General features: G+C 36.8%; 1 protein-coding gene across 1 annotated transcript in view; it reads left to right on the top strand.

Annotated features, from left to right (window-relative positions):
• Positions 1–3,369: 3,369 nt before the first annotated feature.
• The window catches only part of adgrv1 (adhesion G protein-coupled receptor V1), a 135,036-nt gene continuing 112,916 nt past the window's right edge, over positions 3,370–25,489 (top strand). Inside the window, exons 1-4 of the mRNA XM_052557355.1 lie at positions 3,370–3,640; positions 18,488–18,675; positions 20,215–20,364; positions 25,052–25,147. Coding sequence (XP_052413315.1) covers positions 18,490–18,675; positions 20,215–20,364; positions 25,052–25,147 — 432 coding nt within the window. The 5' untranslated portion in view covers positions 3,370–3,640; positions 18,488–18,489. The remainder of the gene's footprint in view (positions 3,641–18,487; positions 18,676–20,214; positions 20,365–25,051; positions 25,148–25,489) is intronic.

Below are 25,489 nucleotides of genomic sequence, written 5' to 3'. Positions count from 1 at the left end.
TAGACTAGGCTAAACTGTCTCTAATCATACATATAAATCATTTGAAAATATGGTTATTTTTTTTACAATGTTCTTCAATAATTGTGTCCCTGAAATCATTTTCCACCCTGTTAGTACCAACTTTGTCACCTTCCAAAAACTGACTGCAATTTCATTGAGACCATTTTATATAAGTGACATAATTTATTTTTCCCACTGGAATTCATCTGTACAAACTGAGGTAAGCTTCAACTCTCCCTCCTAACTTTTTTTGTAGTTATTGAAATGTTATCCTGCTTGTCCCACTCTTTAAGTTCCACCCTGTTAGGCTATATTATGGACAATGTTTGTCTTATCAAAAATTTAAAAACAAATCTGACATAGTTATAAACTTATGTTAATCTGTAGAAGGTTAGCTAGCAAAATGTTGATCACTTAATGAGCTATGGCTAATTAAGCTCAAAATGTCCCACAGGGAATTTCCACAATTCTAATAACGAACCTGTTAACATTGGTGTTCCATCCTGTTATATGCTCCTTTCCACCCTGTTAGACAAGTCATTTTACATAATAATTTCATGGCAATGCTAAATGTTTGGCATACTTTTGTCTAATTTTGTGAGGTGAGGAGCACTAACAGCATATATATATTTTTGAGCAATTTTTTTTTTTATTATTTAGAACCCTGTTAGCATAAATTGGCACAAAAAGTACCTGTTCTTAATTATTAAGACATATTCTATCCATCAATAATTGTTTTGTTATTGTTTTTCAAATAAAATAAATAAATAATAAGATGGCATAAGGGACATACTATCCAAGAAAAGCTTATTATTGTGTAACATTTACATTCTTAACATGTTGTGGTAACTATCTATCTATATGTCCCTAATAGGGTGGAATATGTTCATGGCCAGAGTCTGAACAATGTAGGTGAATTCAAAAAACATAAAAATCATGTTACTTTTTTCCCAACATTTATGAAGCCAAAATGTTACCGCATACCAGGAATGACCCTCTTATTATTTCAGTGAAAAAAGTAAATTATTATTATTATTCCATGTCAATTTGTTCAATGTGCATACTGAGCATAACACTATTAATAATGATATATGTATAATGTGATAAATTAATGTAATGAAAAAAGTGCTTATAGACAGATGCAAACATTCACTGATGCTCCAAAAGGAAATATTACACAATATAAAAACTTTTGAACAGGATAAAAATTTAAAGATTTTCCTTATTTTGTTGAAGACAAATTTTGTACAATTTACCTTGATCTTCAAATTCAAAAAGTTATCACAGACTGTGTCTTAATTCATTGTGTTTCCTTCTGGGCATCAGTGAATGTTTGAATCTTTTAATAGTGCCTCAGTTTTCCTCAGTGTAAAAAAGATGGATCTTAAAATCATAGAGTCACTGCTGGAAAGGGTTCAAATATGCAAAAGATGCTGGAAAACTAAAGATTCCACAGGACGTGGAGGATTTTTCTGAGGAACAGAGCTCAGTTTAACTGTTTCGAACAAACAAGGGAATTATGAACAAAAATATTATTATTATTTTTTTATTTTTTTTGTCTAGTGGACTACATAATTTATGTAAAATATTTTACTCAGGACAGTACTGAATAAAAAATAACATGCATTTTGTATGATCTCTCTTATTTTGTTAAAATCATTCACATTTTCACAGATTCTTCAAGGGGTTTCCAAACTTTTGCATGCCACTGTAAGTTAACTGTGCATTGGTTTCAATGGGTCTACAATTTACTTAAGTTTACAATGCTTTTGGGAAACCCAGCTCTGATCAGTTTTCATCTCTTCCCCAGTATAGCTTGCTGAGGGTCTTACCTGAAGGACTGATTTGCTACTGTCCAAAATCAGGTGGTTTGTCTTCGACTAGCATCTAAGCTGAGATCTGTCCACTATGAGTGACCCTAGCAGTAAATGTGAAGTACCAGTGGCGTAGCTCAACATCGCTGATGCACACGAGCCCTCACAGCATGTCAAGCTGCAAACCATGTGACCCTAACCTACCCTAAATTAACTCTTCAAAAGCAACCAAAGTCAACCAACCACTCAAAACACCCTAACATCAATGTAGCAACACACTAAAAACAGAAGAGTACTGCATAGCAAAACACTAACATCTGATCAGAAACCTTTGCAAATGCATGCCAGGACACACGAAACTACCAACCAACAACCATGTTGCAATGTGCTTAAGAACTGCATACAACATCTGAAATCAGTGCACTGATAATCACCAAAAACTTCCAAACAACCACATAGCAATGTGCTAAAAACATACTCTACAAACTATGTACAGTATTTACTGTACAGTAGGTCCCACTGTAAAGACTCTGTGTTGGGGCTTCTTTCTTTGAGATTCTTCCGGAAGGGGCTCTTTTCTGGACAAAGCTTTTTCTGCTGGTTGTAGAAAAGCTATCAGTGATGAGCACACGTCCATCAAGATGTTCTGTTTCAACCAGTGTAGGACAGTTGAGGGTCTCCCACAGATGTCCCAGCTCAAGGCAGTAATTGTGAATCAATATGAATGACAGAGGAAGGCTGCAACATGGTTATCAAATAGAGAAATCCACAGGTAAGTAAGCAATCGAGCAGACTGCACTTGTCAGAAGGAGGGACTTTGTAGAAAACTACCATTTGAGAGAGGCGGGGCAGTATTTATGCAGTCTGTGCAGTATGTGCAGTATTTGAAAATAATGTTTTTTGAACATTAAAGCATGTCAGCATAATCTGTTATACCAAATACACAAAATAATGATCTTAAAAAAAAAAAACATCATATGACCCATTTAAATCTAGGGTGTTTCTGCAATCCTTCATTTAAACAACATCGGCTAATTTATTTATTTATACATATACTTTATATGTATTTTAAATGGATTTTTTACACACATTTCTCTGTTTTTATTAAGTGTATGTTGAATGCATTTGAATTTTGCCATTTTGTCTATGGATTTTGTTAGTGATCATTAAGAAAATACATCATTAAATATGGGTGTTGGCTCATTTATACAGTGCACTGTAGCCCAAATCAAAAATAGGTAAGACTTAAACGTCTGTTTTAAAATACACCAGCCTCTATTAAATCAAGGCTGATGTATTAAAGTGGGCTAGTGAAAGTCCTGTCTAATCATGGGTGTTTGTGGGAATCATCAGAGAGCTGCAGTGTAGCGGTGAGCCACAGGTTGATTTTAGAAATGGCATTTACCTCCCCAAATAGCCTCTCCGCCTGAGGAAGACAGATCGCTGGGTGGAGCTGTTCCCTCGATCTGTCAAGCCCGGAGGTTAATGAGATTAGCACATCCCTGCTCAGACAAGACAAGGGCTCTACCCAAGTCCACTAGTTGAGACGGGACAAGCGCCTAACGGACTGCATGGCAGCGCATGTCGAGCTGTAGCCTACGCGCATCCACACTCACACCGCATGGACTGGAGAATCCACGCAGCACCCTGTAAGAAAACCCTCTCTTACCCAAACTGATTGAGCTGTTCAAGAACAACTTCTGTCCAGGATCAGTGGAAGCGCAGTACGATGTATTTGTCATCACATTGACGGACACAGCGCTGAACGGTTTAATTTACCCCGGACCTTTTGTCGTTTGCCTTGAAGTGTTACAACAAAGTGTTAGGTAAGTAACTTATATATCGCACTGCATGTCCTTATAACTTGTTTTGTGCAACAATTTGGTGAAATGGGGTTCCCCGGTCAGCGCGACACAAGGGCTTCAAAGCGTAACGGTCAGTTTACAACAGTTCATTCTACACGAGATATTGGAATTATACGTTTGCAGGGTTTCTTTCTTGTTTTTACCTGATGGACGCCTAATAAGCCGTATCCTATAATGGGCAAAATATTTAATTTGAACTATTTTAAATGTTCCTATAGGCCTATTTGCTTTGGCTTTATGGTCAGAACGCACTGCTCTTTAAACTCGCGTACACTTTTCTTGCGCCTCCTTGAGCCAATTATGACAGATTGGTTTGATAGTCTTTTCTTCCTCCCGTGATAATAAACACGTCAGATACAATCGTTTATAAACATGTTAACGTTCAATCAATTCCTATCGGTTGCGGATGGGAGGCCATTCTCCTGCGCTTCCATGGTTACTGTGAGGGTCTTCAGCGCGCTTTGTGTCTCTCCTCGCGCTCCCACTGAGATAAAACAACAGTCGGCGGGGCTCCTCCCCACTCAGGGGCTTTGAGATGGGACGCGCTCGCGAAGCCCCCTGTCATCCGAAACTCAAACTGTGATTTCTCTCCTCGTCCGTTTTAATGATACGAGGGCTCTTCTCACTTTAGTGTCACTATTTTTTTTTTTTTCTCAGTTTTATGTAACACTACGTGAATTAGTCATAGTTCTGAAATGTTATCTGGTGCTAATTACCAGTAACAATCAGTGACGTCATATTTTATAGGACAATCTGGCTACTTTTGGATTATAATTCTTTGTTTATAAGCAAGAGTGATCTTATACTGTTTTGAAAAAAAAAAAAAAAAAAAATCCGTGGCCACAACTATTATTGGGTGCTATTGCCTTATAGGCCTAACAATTATTATGCAGTGAAATATATCTGTAGTTTAATTATGCATAAGTCAATTGAAATAATATTACCTGTAGCCTATTTGGACAAAAGATCAAAATGACGTAGTTTTCTTACTACCCACACTGGCCAATATTATAGTTATTGTAAACTAGACACATTCAACACGGTTTTATCCAGTCTTTCTTCTGTTTTAATGCATCAACTGGCATCTTTGGTAGTCTGTTTTATACTGTTTCGTGTTTAATTCATTAGGGGCGCCCTTTATCTACTGAATAGATGCACTGTGGACTCAATGGATTGAATGATCTTCTTGCACCCCCCTTATACAGCTTCAGTTGAGCATCATTCAGTGCATGTGATTCACGGCTGGGTGTAACATTTGCAGTGGTAGCCCCTGTTTTTGTACCTCCCCTTAAATAGGGCCTTACATGTTGAGAAAACAGAGAGGATGTAATATAAACAGTAAATCCAGTGAGATGTGCGAAGGCGCTGCTCACAGATGGAGCGCTCTGTGATTGATGCCACAAGGAAACGGACCACACAGGGTCCTGCTTGATGAGACAGGTGGACTTAAGACAAAAGAATAAACATTAAAGCTGAAGAAGCTACCTCCCTCACCACACAAGCCTATCCAAGTCTTCTTTTACGGGGAAGGCTGTTGTTCGAATTGACTGCAATGCTGCGGCAGAGAAACATGTTTTAGTTGTGTTTTTCATTAAACAGCCTTGTTGTCTTAATTGTTTTCCCAATGGCTCTTTCCTAATGCACTCTCCCTTTGTACTTGACAAGCTGAGTCTGTTCATCGACAACAGAAGCCGTCTCTTCCGTATGTCTGAAGCACAATTGTGTTGAGCAGATTTTCTTGAGGCAGTGTTTTATTGCAAACCGACTTACTTTTTGTGTATGTGTAGGATATAGGACAGGTAGTGTACAAAGTATGTACACTTTAGTTACTAATATGTTCCTGTAAGGGGACATGTAATTCAGTGTAACGATAGTTTGAATACCAAAAACCCTTGTCAGACATATTTAGAACAAGAATCATTAGATGACATTAAAATACTCTGTTTAAGGATCACAGTGTAGCCCCAAAATACTAATTAATGTCATGTTAAATATTTACCAAATCTTTGCCACTATCCTTCAGACCACTAGGTTTACCAATTTGTCATCAATACGTTTTTAATAATTAAAAATACAATATTATTTAGTATGATCCCCTATTCATTTATACTGTATATTTTAATAAGTACAGGTCAGAATAATAAGTCTGTGGTACATAATTATATCTGTTACGTCGAATGATCATAGAACATTATTTCACCCATATTTTGTCATTTTGTTTTCACAAAAGATATGTGAAACATCAAAGTAGACACTGCATTAAAGCAGACGCACTTGCTTGGTTTCTGTGCATATAAATCACCATATGGCAAACACGAAGTCCTCAGTTAGCTTATTATATTATATTATATTATATTATATTATATTATATTATATTATATTATATTATATTATATTATATTATATTATATTATATTATATTATATTATATTATATTATATTAGAGAATTGTAATTGTTTCTGTTGATCAAAATATACGTTTTCTTAGAATTTGGTATCTCCAAATCCAACATAAACTGCATTGATATACTGATCTTAATAAAAGTAGCTTTTATTAGTTAAATGGTTGAATTAAAAGTCATACTTGTAAAAGCTGAAACAAAAAAGCTGGAGCTGAATCAAAACAAACCGCACATGTTCCAGTATAGAGTATTTGTTTGATATTTTGGAGATTTACTGTTTTCTATGTGTATTAAGTATGTGTATTTAAGTATGTGTTTTAAATATGGTATGATGATACAAATTTTTACATTTCTCTTAAACAGCCTTTTTTTAAATAAAACTTTTCACTTTTATTATTTTTTTTTTTTTTTTATATCAAGAAACCTAAAACATCTTAAAGTATTTCTCCATTGTTGTAACATTGAATGCATCCACCTTTTTTTCTTAACATATTTAAATAGATAAATCAAAGTGCTTTTGTAAATGGCTAGTTTCATGTTTGTTTGAAACCTGTCCTGTCTTTTTAATGTCAGTTTAAAAATCCATTTAGAAACAAAAACCGGGTGAATACGAGGCATTTTTTCAGGTTTACATCACTTTTAATCAGTTTTCTAATTTCACACCTTCTTAGCAGAATTAGCAGGGTTCCCACCAGCCTGGGGCCTCTGCGAAAACAAAATCCCTGCGCATGTCACCGAGCATGTGGAGAAACTGAATTCACTTCTCTAAATGCTACACAAAGACCCCAGACCCAAAGCAGTAAAAAACACAGTGGGAGTATGTCACTGGTCTTCAACGAGTGGGTTGGTAGTTCATTCGCAGACAAGGCTAAATTCAATTTCAATTTTGATAAATGTAGACCACTTGACTCGTAACAATCCATCAATGTCATTCATGCAAAATGTTTATATAAAGAATCATACATTGCCTAATTCCGTTCTCAGTGAGAAACCATTCATCTCGTCCATTTTTTGTCTTTTGTTCTATTGCTTATTTAAACTCCACCTAACCAAGCGTTTTGTTCAGTATTATGCAGAAAAATGCAAAATCATAAAAAGCTCTTTGTTGTTGTTCTATATACAGTACACTCTATATATAAACATTTCATTTTCTAGTTTTCCATTTTGTAAGGTGAAACATAAAAGTTTATGCCATTTTTCAGTCCTGAATAACTGATTTTGCTACATTACATGATTCAGGCCATGTTATATAAAAGGCAGACATTGACCTTTTTTGGTATGCTAATCGGTATGCATCTTCAGCCGTACGCTGACAAATTACGCACAGTATTTCAGAATCTGTTTATTCTGGAGCTGCAAATGGAAGTATGGCAGGATATTCTGAAGCAATGGTCAGATCCAGCAGCATTCCTGAGGTCTCATTATTTGTCATGATCTGCCACAATTGTGCCATGGCGTTTGCTCATGAGTTTGTCTTTGGTCAACATTCACTTCTCTTTGACCTTTCTGAAATTGATTTTGTTCTTGTACTGGTCTACATATGGCTCAGTCTCTCTTGTTTCTTCTTTCTTTCTCTATATCGTTTTAAATTCAATTCTCTTGATTTGATCTTACTTTGTTTTATTACTTGTGGTATAAGCAAGCTTGTTCTTCAATATTTTTCAGCAAAATGTTGCATCACAAGCTTGATTCCTATTCAAATTGAATATAGCGTGAAAACCCTTAACTCGCTCTGTAACTCTTGCATACATTCTCTATTGCACATGGTTCTATAGAACAACTTTAAGCATCAAAAGGAAAGCTTTATCCTTTTTTCTGTGGGGTATTGAACTTGAACTGTGACCTTCACTGTCGGTCCTTAAAACCGTTTCATGGTGTGGAGTCACGCTGTGCCCTCTTAACGCATGAACACTGTGTTCTCCCCCCGCAGAGCTTGATTGCTCGCTTCTGTTAAATGTGATTTATTCAACACGGATACATGGGGCATTAATCCATACCACAAGCTATTCTGTAGACCTTTTCCAAGATTTCTGCCTGATGAATGTTCTCTTGAGGAATTCGGTCCAATTGTCCTCAAAGTAGATAGTGTTACATTTGTTACATAAATGGCTAAAATAAACAGAAAAGATCTGATCCATCCAAGGTTTAATGTTGATTGATTTGTGGTGGTCATATGAGACACTTCGTAGGGTTGAGACCGTTCCAGTAAGTCTGATGGTGTAATCAGTCACCATCATTTGGCTTAAAAAGTTCCTGTGCCTTTTCTTTTTCACTTTTCAAATGAAAATTAAATCTGTACTTCTCCCTGCATAAATGGTTGATGTGTTTAATTATCAAAGTTTTGCTAAACATTGGCTGACGTGTGTAATTTCTGTGCCATTATTGACACCAAACAAAATGACAATTAAAATTTTGTATATAATGGAAAAAATAATGCCAACCTGCCAAGTTATAACAAACAAGTAGTTAGTGTGTGTGTTTTTTTTTTTTTTTTTTTTTTTTATGGTCAAAAATTTGAGAACCTTATTGGTTTGAAAAAATATTCTAATTTATTTGAACTTTACATGTCATCATTGACTGTGGTAAACTGTGGTAATCTGACAAAAACACAATTGCTTGGTTTACGAGTTTACATTTTTTTTCAGATTAAAATGAAACCGATCTCTTTCTACATCTTTTAATGGACTAATGATAAATGATCAGAATTGGAATTTAATACTTGTTATAAAGTTTTTATGTCTGTGTAAATCTTTAAGGTATTATTATGTGTTTCGTATATAATAAACATGTTGTGGTTATGCGTTTTTATATAATTTCATATAATTCTAGAAAAAAGCATTTTTATAAATTGTATTTATTTATTTATTTACTTTCAGAAACTACTTTAAGGACTTTTGTAATTACATAACTCCCTCTTGAGATGTGGTTGGGGCGATAAGGACCCTTCTCCTGGCTGTTTATCTCCTTAGCATTTATCCTAATACCCAGGGGGCCACAAATCTATAGAGCCCTGTTTCCCTTCCTTGAGCCTCTTGTCTTATCTTGCTATTGCCTGGTGAAGCAGCTTGCCTGCCACAATGCATGCTGGTCAGGGATCATTTTTAGTTGCCAGTGTGTACTCATCCATACTCGGCCCGTAACTCTGAATCCATCATGCATACATTTTGAGGATTTGTACATAAAGCGGTTTGTTGATTCACAAAAGATAAAGCAGTTTGAAGGCTGGAGGTCTGTTATCTTCAGTGGGCCCTGAGGCGAGATGTCCTGCTGACCCTCATCTGTGTTCCCCCATGCCCCCCTCCAACCCCCTCACTCCAGACTCTCGCTTGCTTTCTGTCCCTTTGCTTGCAAGTATTTACCCCATTTTGGTTCGTCATGGTGAAGGAATTTCTGAAGTGGAGGAATTTAACAAACTGGGACTGTGTCAGTTTCCCACCTCCCACCTGTTGATCAGGATCTATACTAGTGTGTACACAGGATTCCACGCCATTGTCTTACTTCTTCCTTTGATTATAAAAAAACTAAAAACACTCATTTTGAATTCTTTCTTTCTTTCTTCTATCCATCTAGTTATTTTTAGCATCGTTTAGTATCGTTTAGCTTCTTATCTGTCACCCGTCCCCTCAGTCACATTTTAGTAATCATCATGAATTATATATCCATTGAATGCTTAAAACCTCAAAATTCATCCTGTGAGAACCATTTTAAAATCCGACATTGCATTACCATGTAAATGAGACATGAATTATAACAATTTAGGACTTTCACGTCTATATTCAAAAATGGTGGTTAGAGTTAAGAGGTCAAAAATATTAAGCAGCATTAAATGTCCCTGCATAGTCTATTTAGTATTATTGCTATCTAAAGGCATTTTTTTATGTTTACCATTGTTAGGTTGAGAAGATTTCAATAATATACCATGTATGTAAAACAAAAATTTGTTTGTGGCTGCTTTAGTCAGTTTTGTAGATATTATGTTTTTGGTGTCGTTTTTGTTTAAGGTAAGCGTATAATTTATGCATCACTAGCATCACTAAAGAATAGTGTGAAAATAATGATTGTTGTCAAAAAGGTTTCCTGAACACTCATTGAACTCAGCCATTGAATTTAGGATAGGATCTAGTATTAACATGAGCAGGTGTACATTTTTAAGGATACAGTGGACAATAACGTGGGAACCCAAACTTTACTGCAGACTCAGTGGGTCCGCAGCCACTGATTCAGAGTCAGTGAGGGAGCTATACTTGATCGGGGATTTGCTCTGTCCTCAATCCAGCCATCTGTCCTGCGGCTGCCAAACTCAGCAGATTGAAGAGGCCAGGACAGAAATTTCCCACATCTCTCGCTCGTTAAATGAGGAATGGGAGGGAAAACCGAGGGAGAAAGAGAACTATCTGTCTGAATGGGGGCTTGATTCGGTCTACTGGAAGGCTGAAGTACCCGCGTTTTAAAAAAAGAGTGGGAAAAGAAGAAAAACTAGAGAAAACAATGTTGCAAAAAAAAAAGAGTACAACACAGTCTCCTAAAATCTTTAGAGTGTGTGTGCGCGTCTGTCTCTGAATCGTGAGTGCCCTGCCTTTCTCAAGCGCACACACCCCCGATTCAGTGTGCGAAGCTGAAAAGAAAGGCAATTAGCATTTCAGCCAAGGTCCGACTGGCTACATGCGATGAAGCAATAAGCTTTATAATTTGCTTTTCTTCTCTTCGCTGCCATTGAGAGGCTTTTCCTTGTTTAATCCCTTGAAAGTGCATTTCTCTTCACTCTCATCCATTGTTTGCTGCAGTAGCCCATCGGTCATGGAGTTCTGCGGCCTCGGGAACATTCACCGTGTGAAATTCAATGAGACCTTTTCTCTAGTCCTCTACCCATATATTGAGCGGGGGAAAAAAGTCATTGTGTTTTTTGGAACAAGGACGCAGGATGCAGTTGGCTCAAGTTGAAAGGGTCAGACGACGGCCCAAGGACAATACCTTTGAGAGATTTGCTTTCTTTCTTTTTACTCTCCGGCCAGCAGACTTGATTGGCATGTAGTCCCTCCACTAGAAGCTAATGTTGGGTTGAGAAGTAACATATGACAATAAAGAAACACAGCTTTTGGGCATTCTTGTTATCCGGAGCGGATATTTTCTTATCCTCTGCTTTCATTCCTCAGAAAGAATGGCATCTGCTCGTTTTCAACCCTCTCGGCACCCAGTCACATACACACTTTTGTGCACTAATTCTAGGTTCCCTGTATCTTTCAAAATAAACAGAAACATTTTGGGCAACGCTCACCAAATGAGTGTCTCGCCAACGAAAAGCTGTGGTCTTCAGATACTCTCTTCAAATGTAATGATGTATGTTTTAACCAGACTCAGTTATTAAATGTTTTAAGTTTCCCAACCTCGAGATGTTCAGGATATCGGCCCCTTCTAAAAATACTCGAGGGGCTACAACACAAGTGGCAATTATTGGCTTTTGAGCTGTCCATATATGGGAGCCCTGAAGGTTCCCAGAACTTTCTGAATGAGGTCGGTTTCTGAGGTAACAGAGCGTGTTGTCTCGCTTCTGCTGCTTCATGTGTATGTTGTGTTGTTACGACATATCAGTGTACTATCACCACACTGAATGTGGTTTACTTCAGTTTATTATTCACATATGAGCCTATGCACCACAATGGAGTCTGGTTATTATTGTGCCTTTTTAAACTGATCAAACACGTAATTCGGTCAGTATCAGGTTCAGTATCCTTCATCAGTTTTTAAAGTATAATGAAGCAGTGACTGAGCTTTTGGTGTTACCGCTACAGGAAAGTCAGCCTGCCAAGTTGCTGAGTCATAATTGATCAGCTTTGTCCAGCATAACCCCAAATGACCTTGAGCCAAGCTTAAGATAGACCTAGCTTAAACCCACACTGTTCATTGCAGTGATGTACAGTAACCTACACATAGTGAAATTAAGTACTGCTAATATTCATAATGGCTCTTTTCCAAAACATAGTGAGGTGCATCAATATCTACTACGTATTTTTCATTCTTGGTGTAAACGAGCCTTCTGAATGTTTGTTAAATGCTTTTTAGTAACAGTTATCAATCTTGGTAAGATTGGCCATTCTGTATATGTATATGTAGGTATATAAAGAATATCATACATTGACCCAGTTTTTGAGTTGAGAATGTCTAATGTTGCCTTTAAATGCTGCCTGCTTAGTGCATAGTATGGTATGCTTTTGCTATGTTCACAGTATTTATGATATTTTCAAAATGATTCAGCTCAAAGGCTTTGTGTTTATGTGCGGTTTTCTCATTTTGACTTTCTTAATTTATACCATAGTGCACTTGCCAGCCAAACCATCAAGAGAAAGCCTTAAAAAGATGAGAGGCGAATGGTTTGAATCTGTTGATGCATCAGTTGCAGCTTTTCTTGGCCAACTTGAGCTACGTGGGACATGAGTTTACTTCTGCTACCATGTCATGTGCTGTGATAAATGTGACTGCACATTACCAAAGCTTACCACAGTCTCATCAGACAGGGTGTTACAGAAGTAGACAGACCATTAGATTAAGTCAAGCCTGCAATTTGGATTCAGCGCATACTGTTATTATTTTGAGCTCCAAGCAAAAGTGGCTAAAGTATAGGAAACTTTTGAGTATTTCTTCTTGAAAATAGTAATTAGAAATGTTACGAGAGAGTCTGAAAACATTGCATGTAGTACACCACATTGACTTTGCTCGGCTACATGGAGTCAAAGTGTGTGACCTCACCGAAGGCTTAATGTATTGCATAACACACTCACACACACACACACACCACTCTCCTTGTTGCTTAGTACTGGCTGTGAAGTCTTGCTGATTGAATAATTAATGTTAAGATTATGGATCCTGCTGCCGGGCAGGGGTAACACTAGAGGCGGCTGCTGGGCCAGCAGCGTAGACCCGTAACCCTACACTTTATCACATCCTCAGCAGGGTGATCCAGTGTAATTGCTGAAGTCTCAGTTACGTTAAGAGGCATGGCTGCCATGTGAACCCGTTACATGAGGTGATGGGGTCAAACTGTCCTTGGGCTTCACCTGTCTAAATATCAAATGGATGGTTCACCAAAAAATGAAAGCCCGTGCCACAGTGCCAAACATCTTCTGTGATGTACTCCAAACATCTTCTGTGGAGTAAAAAAGAAAATGTTTTATTGAATGTTTCATCTGCTTTTGGTCATGTAGTAACAAAAATAGAATAAATAAATGAATATAAAAAATAAATCTTAGTGTAGGCTATATCTTTAGATTTTTATAATTCATTATCTTGTCGATCCACCAGAAATATAAGCGTTTACCCTGTAACTGCAGTAAACAAAGCAGCACGGCACCTGATTTTGAAACTTGCAGTGCTCATTTTTAATAAATTAAACTATTAATGCCTTTTGAAGTGTAAGCTATATCTCAATTTACATGTTTGTTTAGTTTTGTTTTTGCCGGAGTACCACCTGGGTTTTCTCCTCCCGTTTATACTAATGATGCTTGTTTTCTTCCCGGGCTACAACCTGCGCAGATATCAACAGATATCAAGTTGAGGTCACAAATGGGCTGAAATTTGTGTAATGGGTCTCATTCATGAAACACGAGCAGAACAAATTTTTGTGTAAATCACGTGTAAAGTGGTTTTGGCGTAAATTTTTGGATTCATTAAAACGTTCGTATTTTCCAAATGTTAGTTGGTACGAAAGAAATCTACACCTGCTCCCAGCCACGCGTAAATAGTGCGTTTAACGTCTGAACGTTTTGCTCATTAATACGGCTGCATTTTAATTCACCTTAATCGGGTACATATTTACACAGCATTTTGAAAAAAATATTATATATATTAATTACATACGTTTTTTCTTTTAACTTTTATTATGAGAGCCAGTAATAGGATCTGTAATATGCTGCCAAACTTCCTTTTTTAGGATCTGATACGCCACTAGTACGCTTGAAAATAAAATGTGGCGTTTTGAATGAACTTCTGATAATAAAACTTCAATTTCTGCAGCTGAGAAATGTTTCTTTTTCAGTCGCTTTTGAGAAGACATGTTGAAATCCTTCGTTTGGTGTCATAATATGATGCTCATATATAGTTGTCAGTCGGATTTAATAGGCGGGATTTATGGTAATTGAGAGTGAGCGTGCACGCGCGTCCCATTTACGACTGATCGGAATTCATTAACACACACACACATTTCACTATCACATCTGACGTTTACAAAGTTTTTGTGAATCAGGAGAACAGTTTTCGGGAAGTTCTCTTTACGCGCAAATCACTCAGATATTTACTCGTATATTTACGAATGTTTCATGAATGAGACCCAATGAGTGTTGATTGTGTGAGAAGGATGAGTTTCATGCAAGATCTGGCAACTGTACAACCTTGGAATATGTTGACTTGATTATTCATGTTATAAATTATGTATGGGCAAAAACACAAAGATATTCTTCAAAATGTATTTGTTGTGTTCTGCAGATAAAAGAAAGTTTGGGAACGACATAAGGGTGTCTAAATGATGTCAACATTTCCATTTTCGTGGGGGAAACTGAAAGCATAATGAATAAATGAATCCTCTAGAGTTACACAGAGTGGGCAAATTTCCCACATGCTAATCTACTAATCTGACTGAATTAAGTAGCTTACTCAGTCAGCATCAATGATAATTTCACAGAGTCCATTGTAATCAAGTTTCCTGGCATGGGCAGGCATGCATTTTTATTGTAATGAGTAATTCCAGAATGCTATCGGGGGAAACCACTGAGAAGATATAAATCACCCCAAGCATTTTGTTTTTGAAAGTGGAGTTGAAGTATGCTGAAGGATTTGGTTGACTGAACAGAGATAACCATATCGAGTGAAAAAAGAGACCACCTGAGGCACTGTATTGACTTAACAGCACACTTCCAAAGTGCAGAAAGACGTATGTATCTCCCATTGGAAGCAGCTTTCTACTGAATATTCACTCAAAATGCATGCCCTCTTTCATCTTTTTGACATTTTTTGGGCATTTGGGCCATATCTGATACACGCTGCATGGCAAAAGGCTTCTGCTGTGGGCCTCCTTTGCGCCTGAGGGAAAAGAGAGAAGCTTGACCTCCTTCACTGTGAAAACCATCTTCATTTTGTCTTTAAAAATGAGACATCCCCACAATAGACTGTCCTGGGGTCAGACTAAGAGCCAAACCACCAGTGTTTTGGCGGCTCAGTGGCCTCCTGGTCATTGATAAATCGGTTTGATGTTCCTCAGGCCAGCATGTCCTGTGGTGATCTGGCAAAGGGTGAGTAGTGTCTTGCAGTGTCCGTCTTTATCAATGTCAGGCGATGCGGCCAAAGAGGCTGTGGTAACCTCTGGGTTGACTGATGGCCTGAACATCTCCTTGAATTGCTTGTGCGTGAACCTCCTGAGGAACAAATAAACAAAGATGCTTTGTAAGTCAGTCAGGCCATGTTAGTCGGGTCAAGTGCATTTATTTATGAGTGAATGGAAATACAATGTGATATTATGGAACTAAAATGAAATTAACTTTTAGGTTGCTCATTTAAATTTGCTCAAATATTTTTATTATTATATTTCTTAAGTATAAGTCTCTAAATATTAAAGTCTTCTGTCCATTTTCAAACTATAAAATTATTGTATTTTTTTAAATATTTTGTAACAATTAAAAGTTTAGATTTTACTGCAATTTTACTTTTTTTTATCTATTAATTTATTCAAAATACATAAACACTCCAAAATACACCTCTTGTACATTGAGCATGATTTTAATTTCTGAATTTAAATTAATTTTATATTCTTAGGTGTCATAAAGAAAAAAAAAACGTACTGATATCATAATAAATTGGTTACTGCATATATTTTTGAGGGGATGAAATTCTTGAACAGAAAACATAAGTTTTGTTTATTATCATTATTATTAATCAATATTTTAAATGCAACTGCTTCAGTTCTTATTACTATTTAAAAACCTTTTCTGTCATGTAGGTAGACCAACAATGCTATGTGGTATAGCTCCCCAACAATTATGACATTTATGAATATCTATCTATCTATCTATCTATCTATCTATCTGCACTCATGTCATTTACCCATAAGCATGAGTCGATAAAGACATGAGCTTATGATGATGATTAACATTGTAAGAGAAGTCAAAATTTATCACAAAAGTGTATCTTTTTTTAATATAAAAGCATGGTATTAACAGAACTTGTAGTACATTATGCATTATTCACATAATCTAGTTTGCATTCATTTCAACTTGTAATTTGGATTTATTTGTAGCATGCTAAACATAATCAAGTAAAAATGTTTACTGTAAGCAGAGATTAGGTATTCTGTAGCCTATTTTATCCAATAATGTAAGCTAACAAAAATAAATAAGAAAGAGGTGCTGGTACGGGTGCCGTTGTGTGTCTGTAGTATATTCAGTCTGAACAAGTCAGGAAGTTCCCAGCTCTGGGGGAGAAGCAGGGCTGAATACCAGGCTTTCCCCTCTACTGTCCTGGCTTTGTACCCTCACCCCAGGCCTCAGCCCACCGGCGGTCGCTAATCCAGTTTTGATAGCATTCATGGCCCCCCCTCTGTGCCGTCCTGCCTGCCTGCCTGCCCGCCTCTTGTCATCAAGACACAACACACACACACACACACACAGACTTTCGCCCATGATTTAGATGCACACACATGCACACAAACACCATGGTGGGATGAAATTGTACCAAAATGCCTATGGTTGCATTTCTGTCTCTCAAAGTTTTGTTTCTGGATTCTCTCTAACTCAATAGAAATGAACCCCTCAGTAATCTGGAATGGCACCTTAATTGATGAAAGCTGTCTGCTCCCAGCAACCTTGTGGCTAAAGAATAACCGCATGATGTAGCAGAAATGGAACATATGAAAAGCTGAATTTAACCAATGTCCAACTTTCCTTGGTAATCGGCTTTTCTAAGAAAAAAAAAAAAATGGGGAAAACAAGATGACTTCATTCAGAGCTTGTGTATTTACCATGTAATTCAGCGCAAATATAAAAAAGTGTGTATGCTTCAAAGCAACAAATTATTAAATAGATATCATTTTGAAAACATTCATGTTTTCTGTTTTGTTAGCCATGACAACTGTCTTTAAAAAGGAGACATTGTCTGAGGTCATAAAACTTAATAGCCTCTTTCCCTTCAAAAGAGATGACCACAATAAATGCTTGTCTGAATTGTCTTCAAGGTCAGGAAACTTAACCTCCTAAAGGGATACTCCACGAAAAATTAAATTTTTGTCATTAATAACTTACCCCAATGTAGTTTCAAAGAACACAATTTAAGATATTTTGACACTGTCAAGGTCCAGAAACGTATGAAAAGCATTGTCAGAATAGTCCATCTGCCATCAATAGTTCAATCTTAATTTTATGAAGCGATGAGAAGAATATTTCTCATTAAAGAAAACAAAAATATATATTTTTGAATTTAACAATTAATCTCCTGTGTTTCTCTGCATCACCATAGTGCCATTTTTGAGAATATCTGCTGAACACAAGCAGCGTAAGCTCTTTTGTGTCAGCCACGCTGCACAGATGCAATGTTTTTGTTCAAATCAAAGTTACTCATCAAATACTCAGTTGAGAAAGTTTGAAAACATCGCATGTTGTGCAACGTTCTTTGCATAAGTTTTTTCTGTGATTTTTTTTTTTTTTTAATTTATGCGCATCTTGGTGTTTCTATCCAGCATTTTTAATGCAATATTCCAAAAAGTGCATTCAAATAGTTGGGTCGAAACATAGCTAATAACAGCTCCAAAAATAAATGAATAAAATATAAATAATAAAAAAAATAAACTACACCAGGGTAGTCCTCCCCTAGAATACAGATGAGCCAATTGCAGTCTAGTATCAGCTGCATGGGGAGCGGAACTCAGACATTGGGTTTATGCTTCAAAAAAGGAAAAACAATGTGCCTGGGGTACTTATAACAGTGATTCCAGGTATCCTGAGAGCATAGGCAATGGAATTTATTTTATTCTATTTCCTAAACCCAAACCAAATGGAGCAAAATGTCCTGATGTCCAAAATGTGCTGATCTGGGATCGTGACGAACGTAAAATGAGGCTTCTCCCACTTGCATTGTGATCTGTAAACCCCTGCTTCCAAATGTAATCTTTTATAAATCCCTCCATGTCCCACTTGAATGGTGGCCCTTCTCAAGAAGATATAGGGACAAGGTTTCCACACTGACAGATGTCTTCGAAAGAGATATTAACAACTCTGTTTGTTTGTCCGAGTTAGCAACAGCAACTAAGGGGGGTGGGGCTTACCGATTGGTCAATTGTAAATCTCATCTGCCTAATTTATATTTATGCAGAGAGAAGTTTTCTCATCCAGACGAATAGTTCCTAAACGGTATATATTGTTTCTCTCTACAGGAATGCCAGCTGTTCTTGCTCTAGCTGGCCTGGTTCTGATGCTGCTCACCACAAGTGTCAGGTCTGAGTCGGCAGTGCTGAGGTTCCAAGGCCAGACTCAGTTTGTTGTAAATGAGAGCAGCAGGGCCATAGTGCGTCTTGTGGTGGAACGAGTTGGAGATCCAGTTAATGTCACTGCTCTGGTTCTGGTAAGTTTAGGAAAACACTCTGCATGGATGGTTAATCCTTGTCACTACCAGTTTTGTGTGATTTATTACACTGTATATGTAGCAAAACAGGTTTTATTAAATTTCACTTAATTATTTAATTATAAGAAATACTGCTTTATACTGTATATTATGTTTATATTTTGAAAAGAACCACCAGTAAACCCATAGTGTGTGTGCTCCTTGTAATGATTGAATTAATGAATGAATGCTCACACAGGGGTGAAATGCAGGGGACAAAAAAAATAAATTTTTAAAATAAAATAAACATTGTTTAGAGAAAAAAAAGCATATATATATATATAGATTATGTGTGAAACATTGGCTGACATTTCTGTGAATTAACAGAATAATAAAAAAATAAATACTTAAAAACATTTAGTCTGCATTGTACGGGGTTAAATCTGTCAGTGACACCTGTGCTCCTGTTTGCACTGTTCCCTTAAAAAATATCCCACCTACAAGAGCATGATGAAATAGAAAATGTCGTAGGAAGCAGAGTGAAATATATTTGATGTATTGATGCCCCACAGAGTGCTTAGAGCTAACAGTACTTCTGTACTGCCAGATGTGTTAATGCCTTAACAGCTGCTTGGGTCTCAACACCCAAACATATGTCTGGTAAATCATAGCACAGCACATATGGCCATAATTAGCATAGAAACACAAATATGCCTTCTGTCAAAACAGGCAGTGCCTGTTTAGCACGCATGGTAAGTGGGCAAGTGTTGCCGGTTCATTGAATACCATGCATGAATTCACAGCAGAAAGAAGGATCTAAGAGCCTGTTTTGTAGTGGCTTACAGTGGGTGGCATCAAAGTATGCGCTGGAGGTGGCAGTTGTCAACCAGATGGTGCTGGTTGAGTGTAAGAGAGGTCAGGGATTTCCCATCTCACACTTTGAGATGTTTTATATAGCACTGTTATATATAAAACACATCTATGATTTAAAAGAAATGTTTTCAAATCCCCAAAATAAAAGCATTGATGACTGCTCTCATTAGGGTGGCCATATGCAACGTTCATACGGGACTTTTTTAATATTTTATATTATATATTATATATATTATAATATTTTATATTTTAATAATGCCTAAAATATCCAGGTTTTGGCTATTTGCACTGTGCAGGTTGATCGTTGTGTAACATATATGACAGCTATAAAGAGCAGAGCAGACGGCTCCTTATGCTTTCGAATCGCTTTCATGTGTTATTTCGTTCGTTTGACTTGAAGCATTGTGGCACACTTTTTTTTTTTTTTTTTTTTTGATTTGTGCACAGCGACGCTTCAAGTCAATCGAACGAACAAACACGTACGCATATTTGCATCGCTTTGATCATTATGTACAATACCTTCTTGTTATTGGTCAAACTGCTCTGGATGTTTTAGGCAATATTAAATTAAAATATATTAAAATATTAATATATAAAATATAACTTCAACGTGTCCCATATGAATGGCACACATGGCCACCCTAGCTCTCATGCTCTTCTTTTCAAATTGATGTCACGTTTTTCCAGCTTCAGGGAGAGGACACTGGTGACTTTGAGGCCACAACTGCAGCTGCTTTTCTCCTGTCTTCTGAAAGCAGTAAAACCATCTTCATCGCTGTGAGGGATGATGACATACCTGAAGCTGATGAGACCTTTGTGTTCAGCCTCCGCCTGCAGGTAATGCTTAAACCAGGACTGTTATAGCCAAAGATTGAAAGGGTTAAATTCAAATCCAGTAAAACATATTTTATCTCAGCTAGTTGCGAAAGCAACATTTCTAACTTAAGTTTAAATGTAGGTTTTATTTCACTTAAAAAGGGGCCAATGAACTGTCTGTTTTTATTTTGTACTGTTCTTTGAGGTACACTTATAATGTTATCAAGATTTTAACATAAAAAAACTGAATAATTTAGAAGTTATAGGCAATTTTCTGTCTTGTATTTGACCCCCTCATCAGAAAGCTCCATTTGAATGGGTGTGGCGGTTTGTAGATTCAGATGTAAATGCCCACTGCTATGATTGTGTATGTTTCATACATGTTGCTAACAGTTGTGTATGTTTGACAGCCTGCATCCCTCACAGATGAATGCTGCTGTGTTTTAGGTTAAACATGAATAAATTCGTCAGCACTGATTGCCTTGTGGTCAGCGACATATGGCGCAGTTGTGCTTCGGGTGTCCCGCATTTGAATCCCACCTCATGGACCTTTCCCGATCCTCTTTTTCTCCAAGTCACTTCCTATCAGATGTCCACTTTCCTATTAACCCTTTAACGTGTACACTCACACTGGTGTGATTAATTTTTTCAATGCGTCATGTCACCAACTGCTAAATTTAAATCCGCTTTGACTGGCGCAGAGCCAGATCATACGCGCTGAGTGTTTGTCATATCACATCACAAATATTCAGTGTTTTCAAATGTATAATACTTATTTGAAGTTTCAGACATTTAAATACACATAAGTACTAGCAAAACCATACATTTACAGTTTGTAAAATACATGCTGATGTGGCAGTAATGATCCTTACAAATATAATCTGACTACATATTTTTATTGATATCATATACAGATTGTGTAGGTAACTATAAAGTTTACTGTGCTCTTCTCCCAGTTTATCGAAGAGCTACTTTAAAACGTTTTGGGAGGAGAGGATGAATGTGCGTGTTGTAAATCCCACAGCTTGGCTACAGCGCAAACTAACATGGTACCCTTCACCTAACACGGTCAATATAAAGTCAATATAAAGTGTTTAAACTACCAAATATATTTTCTTGCACATATTTCAGAATCGGAATATCGGATATTTCATAATAAAGATATTTTCATATTTTAAATAAAACAGGAAAATTAAATTAAAACAACCTGTGTGTCATACAGATCTATTGTGGCTGCGTTGTGTCACATGATAAGCATGACGCGTCGCCATGGAAACAATAAGGCGGTACATTCTAAAATAACGTTTGCCTAAAAAAACTAACAATGGAGGCTCAGCTAGATTATTTTAATCTCATGTGCGAAAGGGTTAAGAAAAATGCCCCCTAAAAAAAACACATATCAAGCAATCTGTAATAACAGACAATGCAATAGTGACCACATAATAAAAAGAGTTACTCACACTTGTGAATATAATCGCACAGCATTGTCTTATAGTTTCTGGATTTCTGAAAATCCTGCATCTAATTATTTCTTGTTTGTAAATGAAATCTGCAGTAAAATGCATTATCGTTTGGGTTTCTGCAAATACCTGCACCTCTTGCAAGCTGTGACATTGACATAAATTAAACAGGAACAAAAACTATTGACTTAAATTAGCTATCAGAACCAGCCTCATATGCTGTATTTGATCCAGGAATTGTGACTGAGAAGTCTCATATTATGGTAGTAACGATTGTAGATGACAACATACAGGATCAACACTGTTCATGTACTGCAGAGTATGATTAATTTAATGTACATTTAACTAGATTAATATTGGGAGGCACTAAAATGTAGACCTTTGTTTATGTGTTTTTGACTTGCTCTGTCCATGATGTGAGAAGAGTTTGCTGTTTTGTTTTGTTTTGTAATAACATTGACTCAACAACTTTAATGTTAGCTGGTTTTAGTCAGAAATGCAGTACCTTGCTCAAACACAAGATGAAATTAATGTTCTGCTTGAGCAGATGAAAATGGTAACTTAATGAGAATATGACACGCAAATGAACTTTTTTGTCTTCATTGGGATTGGGGTTGAATGCTTAGGAACATTTTACTCTGTTTTGTTTAGGTTTAGGAAATGTAATAAAATTAATTATATTGCCAGTCCTCTCAGGATACCTAGAAACAGTGTTACATTTACCACAGGCACATCATTTTACATAAACACCGCCTAAACACCATCAAACTGATGAAAGTTTTGGATCTTCCAATATTTCTCTATGGCGAGATGTCCAAGTCCCACTCCCCATGCAAATTATACTCAACTGCCATTGGATCATTGGAGTTTTAGTGGAGGGGCTTACCGATAGGTCAGTTGGAACCTGATGACTTCCGTATCCTGAATGTTCTCTTGCTCTCGCTCTGATTGATGTGCGAATCCCACCCTTTAAAATGTCATACAGGTCCATAACCCTGAAAGAATGTCTTTGGAACAGAAATATTCAATCACACATCCAACTCATTTTCTGAGACTTGTAAGGCTAAGTGATAAAATTACTACCTTTTATAATACTACAGTATTAACTTTTAATGCACACATTTTCATTGTTTTTTTCATCACCTGTAATTAATGAGTTTCAGATGTGTCTCTGTATGTGTGCGACAGAGACAGAGAGTCTTCTTATACCTTCTAAGCTTCCTCAAAGTAATGTCTCAGTAGTGGGAATCCCAGAGGGGTTGACATTCTTGCTTGAGTGGAACAGCACCGAAATCTTGTCAACTCTTCAGCCACAGCTCAATGGCCCATAAGCCCTTGCATTTTCTTTGATGAATTCCACTAACTCTGTATCAGGGTTAGGTAATGTCCCTGCACTAGCATTCCAATATTAGAAGTCACCTTCAAGTGAAATAACCAGCTGTGACAGCCACAACTGGCACTGCCATAAGATTAAAGAGCCATTATGCAAAGCTAATCACTATATGAAAAGCACAGACCTGGAAATAAGCATCCTATAGCACGCAAAGAAGAAGAATATCCTAGGAGCTTGATTTATGCACTACCAACAGAAAAAAAGGTTTCACCAAGGTTTTATCCCATTAGCTGAGCCAGAAGTTGACACATTAGACTGCTTAATCAAACAGTCACTGTGTCTAATTAATTCATAATTTCATGCATTATTTGTTTGTATACTCACAGGAAAACTTCTAAAAACAAAAACAAGAAAAAATGAATCCACCTAATTCACAACTTGTGTTCAGACATGAATTTGTTCTAAACCTTGTTTTAATGTTAATTAATTGAAATTATTCTAAATGAGAGACTATGTGCCCAAGGCTAGTAATTTGCAAAAACACACCCAAATCATCTTCATGAAATATTTGTGTATAAATCTATGGTAACACTTTAGGGACCAATTCTCATGATTAACTAGTTGCTAATTAGCTTGCCTACTAACACATTGGCTGTTTATTAGTAGTTATAAAACGTACTCAGCATGTCCATATTCTACATCCACAATTCTACCAAATACCTAAACTTAACTACTACCTTACTAACTATTAATAAGCAGCATATTAGGAGTTTACTAAGGCAAAAGTCATAGTTAACGGTTTGTTAATAGTGAGAAGCGGACCTTAAAATAAAGTGTGATCAGTGATTTTATAAGGTGATCAAGAGTATGTGATTTTTTTTTTTTTTTTGTATTTGTGGTTTCAGTTGTTCCTACATTATTTACATTTAAGAATCAATTTTAATATGAAAGTTATTGATGTATCATGATTTGTTCAAGAAAACAATTAGCTGCACAAATCTGTGTGTATGCATGATTGGTAAATGAGACCACTGTTTAGAAATTTGAGGAGAAATCAGCCTACAATGGGTTATTTTGTCATCTCACTAAAATCCAACTGATATGAAGGAGGTATGACACTCTCATTTCTGTGTTGTCTAGGAAAGTGTTTCTCATAGAAGTTTCTCATTTGAGGGCCTCTTATTACTGTGCTGTCTCAGTCTGTCGACAGTGAGTGATTAATGACAACAGGTCACGACTCCACTGTCTACTTGTCCACTGTTTAACAAATGAACCTCAGGCTTGCAGAATGGGACAACTTAAGGGTGACAAAAGCCCACTGAAACCCAATGAAACCCAATCTGAATGCACTAAAAGGAAATCTAGACAGTCCTTAAGTGTGATTTACATAAATCATATGCTAATTATTGATAATAATTTCATTCTGTATTTTTTTTTTTAATTAAAAATCTAATTAAATAAATGCGTGTTACTGAGGGAAAAGGAGGAAGAGTGTTTGTGTGCTGTAATACTGAGTCAGACCTCAGTCACAGTTAGCGTGGGGAATTGTCTGAACGTGTGTATTCCTTGTCTGTTTTCGTACAGCAACAAAAGCAGTGCGGCTGAAAGAAAGCTCTGTTACAGCTGGGAAAAGCTTATTTGAAAGGGTTGCTGAAAAGAGGGTCCATATGGGTTTATGTTCTTACGTGGTCATGCTCTGTTTACCTCTTTCTGTGCTCTGTATCACAGACACTTATACACTCTTTATAAACGACAATGTTTAATCTGAAATTCAAATTAGTGCATTTATGGTGGCATAAAATAGTATGAGAAATGGATTTCTGCATGAATGGATATAGAATTTGGATTTTGATAGCAGTAGACAAGTTATAATATATTGAAAACTCTAACCAAGCAATGCTTCACTTTTTTTTAGAGCTCATCAAATGGTGTGACAGTGGGAACTCCAAATACTGCCACCATCACCATCTTGTCTAATGACAATGCCTTCGGAATTATTTCCTTCAACTCAGTAAGTTTCTTTCTCCATTGTTTCTTCAATGAACAGTGTGGAGAATCTGTTGACTGTAAGCCTGAACTGTTTTCACTTGTTTATGGGATGCATGGGGGGGGGTAATTAAACTCGAGGGAGTGGGGAGGGGGGTCAGTGGATGGGAAAGTGAGAGTGAGGGGAGTGTTGTGGGTCAGATGCCTGAGAGGAAAGGTTGCTGAGATGGGAGTCCAGGGAAACTACTGAGCTGCTAAGAATTTGAAGAAACAAGGCAGGCAATTTACTGAATGGATTAGCTGGTTAATGATGTATACTTCAGTGTTGTTATGGAAACCAACTGCTCTTTTCTTTTACTATTACAAA

Source organism: Carassius gibelio, chromosome B5 (genome assembly GCF_023724105.1).
Source record: "Carassius gibelio isolate Cgi1373 ecotype wild population from Czech Republic chromosome B5, carGib1.2-hapl.c, whole genome shotgun sequence".
NCBI classification, from domain to species: domain Eukaryota; kingdom Metazoa; phylum Chordata; class Actinopteri; order Cypriniformes; family Cyprinidae; genus Carassius; species Carassius gibelio.
This window is presented reverse-complemented; position numbering and strand designations above follow the sequence as displayed.